Raw genomic sequence first — 4,475 nt, forward strand, 5'->3', positions numbered from 1 at the left:
GTGGCAGAATGAATTGGATATGTCAAATAGAATTATTTAAAAATTAATCAACCAAAAAAAACATATTTATTTATATTATTTTTAGCCTAATATTTTACTATTTATATTTTTAGTACAATATTTTTCTTCAAAACACATTTACTGTTATTTATATATTAAAGTATATCATAATACTTATAATCATTTCTAAACTAATGGAGATTTTATCGTAGAATGTAAAAAAGAGTTGAAAGTATATTTTTATAAATAATGTCGATAAAATATAGATAAATATTTATAAAAAATAGATGAATGATTCATTCTAAATATTTTATACATAGTGTTTGTATATTTATTTTTTAATTAATAATTTAAATTTGTTTCAACAAAGTGTAAATCGATTTTAAATTTATTCCGTTTGTTGTTGAGTCTCAAACATCCAAACACAACTTAAACCCAAAATCCCCCAACACTGTAAACACCACCAGCGGGAATCTTGCCAGCGCTGATATGTGAAACATTATTAACGCACAGATAAATTAGACTAAAGCAGGAAAAAAGTCTTTGAATTCAACTTTAACATTCTCCTGCGCTGCCCTTACATTCTTCCTTCTCTCTCCTAATCTCCTGCCAACAGTCGAGCATCTACGAAGTATACACATCCTCGCGCGTGTTTCTCTTCAACTATTGGCACAAGTTCCGAGAATTAAGGGGAGATTTAGCGAACAATGCAGGTAATTTTGGTTTTTATGTTCACTTTTACTTCCGGTTTCGTTGTACTTGACATTGTTTTTGAATTTTTGATGCAGACGAGGACGGTACAAGTTAAGAGATTGTCAGATCTAGCGTTGGAGAGAGAAATCCACGAGTTCTTCTCGTTTTCCGGTGATATCGAACACGTTGAGATCCGAAGGTGACCTTGTTGCTTTATTCTCTTTGATTCGATTTTGAATTGAGTTAGAATTGTTTCCGATTTTGGTGTGCTTGTGTGTGGTTGCAGAGAGCCAGGGCAGTCGAAAACTGCGTTTGTCACCTTCAAGGATGCCAAGGCTCTAGAAATCGCCTTGTTATTATCTGTAACGCTCTCTGTTTTTCCTCCTTTTCACCAATAAATTATTTAAAGCCTTTTTATTTTATTTTCCGAACAAATGCTGATTGTTTATTTACAGTTTGAGAAAGTATGTTTATTGCGCTGGCTTATACAGACAAGTGACCTAGAATATACTAAGTTCTGTAGTGTCCCTTAGTAATATATCCTACTTATTATTACCATAAAATGGGGGAATTTTTGAATTTAAGGGGCTTGCGACGGACTTCCCTTGCAAAGAGAAGGTATGCCCCGACTAATGTTGTTTTTAGTTGAAGTGCAAAATACACACCAAACAATAATTTTGTAATTATTTGTGCCGGCCGCTGGGGAGGTTGAGCCTGATCTGCGACTTTCATATCTTATGCCAAAAAGTACGAGGAGTTATCATGGTTACTGTAAGTAATCTTTTAAAATCTCAAAAGCCTACCGTTGCCGCTATTTACCGACGATTTTCTCGATTTGTTTTCCTGTTGATGGTGGGCAAGTATGATAACTTTACTATTATCTTCACTATCTGATATTTCTGTAGTACACCTGTACTCGTGGGTCAATGATTAGTTTATGAAAATTAAGAATCACATCTTTAATGGATAGGGTTAGCTGAAATACCAGGATGGAATTTCTATATGCATACACTAGAATTTATCTGTAAATGGTTGTTGGACATCAATAATCATGTACGACAGGATAGTAAAGTTAGAATCTATATTTCAGAATGGAAACGCTCAGGCATTCAGACAATGGTTATAAATTGAACATTTTTTTGTTCCTCGTCGTGTTTGGAGACTTGTCTTCCTACTCAATGCTCTTGTGGCAATTTTTGAGTCAAGGGCTCAAGGTTCATATTGATGTTGTTTGCGATTTTTACGGCATGGAATTTGATATCCAACACAACTTTTTTTTGAAGGCAATATGTTCTCCGATCGCCTGGAAATTTCAGAAACCTTGTGAAATAGACCAGGGACAAGTGGATATTATATTTAAAATTGTGTCGGTTGTCTGTCATGCAGGGAGCAACCATCGTGGACCAGGTGGTTACCATAACGGCGGTACAAAATTATGTACCACAACCTGATATTCAGGTAGCCGGTAACCCTACATACAATATTTATGGTATCTTCGACATGTTATTCATTTAATTGACTTCGAGGTACTGGCATTTCAGGAAGTAAGGATTGCTGACAATGATGTGAGCGTTTCCCAGGCTAATACTTCTCCGGTTGCTGAGGTGTTTATTACATAAAACTTGTTAAAATTTTAATGGCACGTGGGTTATATGACAATGTGGCACTTGCACTACTTTTGAAGTTCTCATTTGGTGGTTTTGATGATGTGGATTGCAGCAAACACAAGCATAGAAGATGTGATAACATTATTTGCGCTCTTTGTTCAGATGTCTATCAATTGTTGACCACTAATTCATTTCCTTTCAAGTTCTTTGAATTTCGATTGTTTAGTCTCGGTTTTTCTTTTCTCTCATAGCAGGGAAAAATGAGCCCAAATAATGGGAGAGTGTATGTGACTAAAGCCCAAGATGTTGTGTCAAATATGCTTGCAAAAGGTTCGGCTATACGCCAAGATGCTGTGAACAAGGCCAAAGCATTTGATGAAAAACATAGGTTGACTGCCAATGCATCGGCCAGAGTTATTTCCTTTGACAGGAGAGTTGGGCTTTCAGAAAAATTTACAGTTGGAATTTCCGTGGTGAATGAGAAAGTGAAATCTGTGGGTCAAAGATTTCAAGTATCTGATAAAACTACGGCTGCTATTATGGCTGCAGAAAGGAAATTAAATGATACTGGATCAGCTGTCAAATCTAGCAGGTTTGTGAATTATGTGCAGTATTATTTAACGTTTCTGTAACTATATCCTGGAAGCAAAAAAGAAAAGAGCACATTTTCTCAATGATTTTTACCCCATATATGATTTTTTGGATACACAGTTTCCAGCTTTCCTGGCCATTTTGGCTGGAGTAATTTTTGCTTTCTCTTAGTTGAAAACTAGATGAATTGACCCAATTTGGATTTAATTTTATGAATTTATCAGGTATGTGACAGCTGGAACAACTTGGCTGAATGGTGCTTTTAACAAAGTGGCTAAAGCTGGCCAGGTAGCTGGTGTAAAAACTAGAGAGAAGTGGAATGTGGCGATTTCTAATTTGACTGCAAAGGTTAATTCTAGTCCCACTTTTTTGCTGTGCCATGTGATGTTTTATGCGTCAGTATAGACGAGGAATCAAAGAGGCGGAATGCGGAGCTTGTGATGTTTGTCCGTCTGTTTCTGGCTATCTTCATCTCTAAATATGTCTCCACTCATGTCCCTTGTCAGCCACAACTCTTTACCAGTAGGGCATAGTGCGGCTCTCCGAAATCTTTGTTTTTTACTCAACCCTTTAACGCTCTAATAGAGATGCCGTTTGATATTTTCAAATAATAATACTTGATTAGAGCTTACTTCCTTATTGTTTATTTAATTTTTTTTATTAGACTGTCAGTTTTTACTACAGCATATTGGCACTCTCTTCTGCAGTTTCGTTCGATTCTTCTGGATGACATGCTTGGACATGTTCTAGTTATGTGGATAATACCATATCATAAAATAAGATCGATTCACCAAATTATCATGTTTTCTTAGACTAGTCCTTAATCTCTTCATGGCTACGATCGAGACCTCTTGTCCAAACCAAATTTGTAATGGTGAAAAAGATCATTGTTATACTTTCGTCAACTTTTCTGTATGATTCTAATATTCCTTTCTTTTTGGTTGCATGCATTTACAGGACTCATCAATTGCAGCATGAATCAAGGTTGGAGCCTGCAGCAAACTGCTTGGTCTCTCTCTTTTTATCGGTTAATCTTTGTCAGATATCGTGTATGATTTTGATGTAATCTATACACTGAGATCTATTATTTGTGTAATTGCTTTAATTTGTTAAACCTTGTGGGGGGATTCGGTAAGTTCTTAGCGTGTGAACTGATTCTGCGTAATGAATCCGTGTTTAGGGACCTGCAAATTGTGTTCTATATTTCTTTCCCTTGTATTGATTTCATTATTTTCACCTCGATGTTGTCAAGCTACAGAGGTGTGAAAAAAAGAAGAAGCTACAGAGCTGCAAACTAGGCCAAAGTTGTTTTTCATTTTGCACCGGAGAGATGTTACTGTGCCACTTGACCTTTGGTGGCCTAGTACAATCTTTATTTGAAATTATGATTTGCATGCGATCGAAACCAAAATTTCAAACCATTGGCTTTACATTTTTACCTGCAAAAATAAACAGTGAATTACTCAAAAATCACGTGGAATTTTGATTATCAAGAACAAAATGTGGTTCCCATGAGAAATCATCAAATATTGTCTTGTGTTAGGCTATGGAAGGAACGGGGATTTTGCCACAGACTTGTGTTTC

General features: G+C 36.0%; 1 protein-coding gene across 2 annotated transcripts; it reads left to right on the top strand.

The window, feature by feature from the left end:
* Positions 1-481: 481 nt before the first annotated feature.
* LOC142540122 (binding partner of ACD11 1-like) lies at positions 482-4,076 on the top strand. 2 transcript variants are annotated; one of them, XM_075646050.1, is made up of 8 exons: positions 482-713; positions 789-892; positions 980-1,055; positions 2,080-2,151; positions 2,235-2,297; positions 2,552-2,892; positions 3,116-3,239; positions 3,849-4,076. In XM_075646050.1, exons 1-8 carry the CDS (start codon positions 708-710, stop codon positions 3,867-3,869), a joined length of 807 nt encoding a protein of 268 aa, XP_075502165.1. In that variant the 5' UTR covers positions 482-707; the 3' UTR covers positions 3,870-4,076. The 2 variants fall into 2 exon arrangements, with proteins under 2 accessions (XP_075502165.1, XP_075502167.1); XM_075646052.1 differs by having other exon boundaries at positions 490-713; positions 2,555-2,892.
* The last annotated feature ends 399 nt before the right edge of the window (positions 4,077-4,475 follow it).

The sequence above is a fragment of the Primulina tabacum genome, chromosome 3, assembly GCF_025594145.1.
Source record: "Primulina tabacum isolate GXHZ01 chromosome 3, ASM2559414v2, whole genome shotgun sequence".
Taxonomy (NCBI): Eukaryota; Viridiplantae; Streptophyta; class Magnoliopsida; order Lamiales; family Gesneriaceae; genus Primulina; species Primulina tabacum.

What these genes read in the sequence shown, in the direction of transcription:
- LOC142540122 (XM_075646050.1), top strand. An exon ending in GAACACGTTGAGATCCGAAG is followed by an intron (nt 893 to 979) that starts GTGACCTTGTTG and finishes GTGTGGTTGCAG; the next exon opens with AGAGCCAGGGCAGTCGAAAA. An exon ending in TACCACAACCTGATATTCAG is followed by an intron (nt 2,152 to 2,234) that starts GTAGCCGGTAAC and finishes CTGGCATTTCAG; the next exon opens with GAAGTAAGGATTGCTGACAA.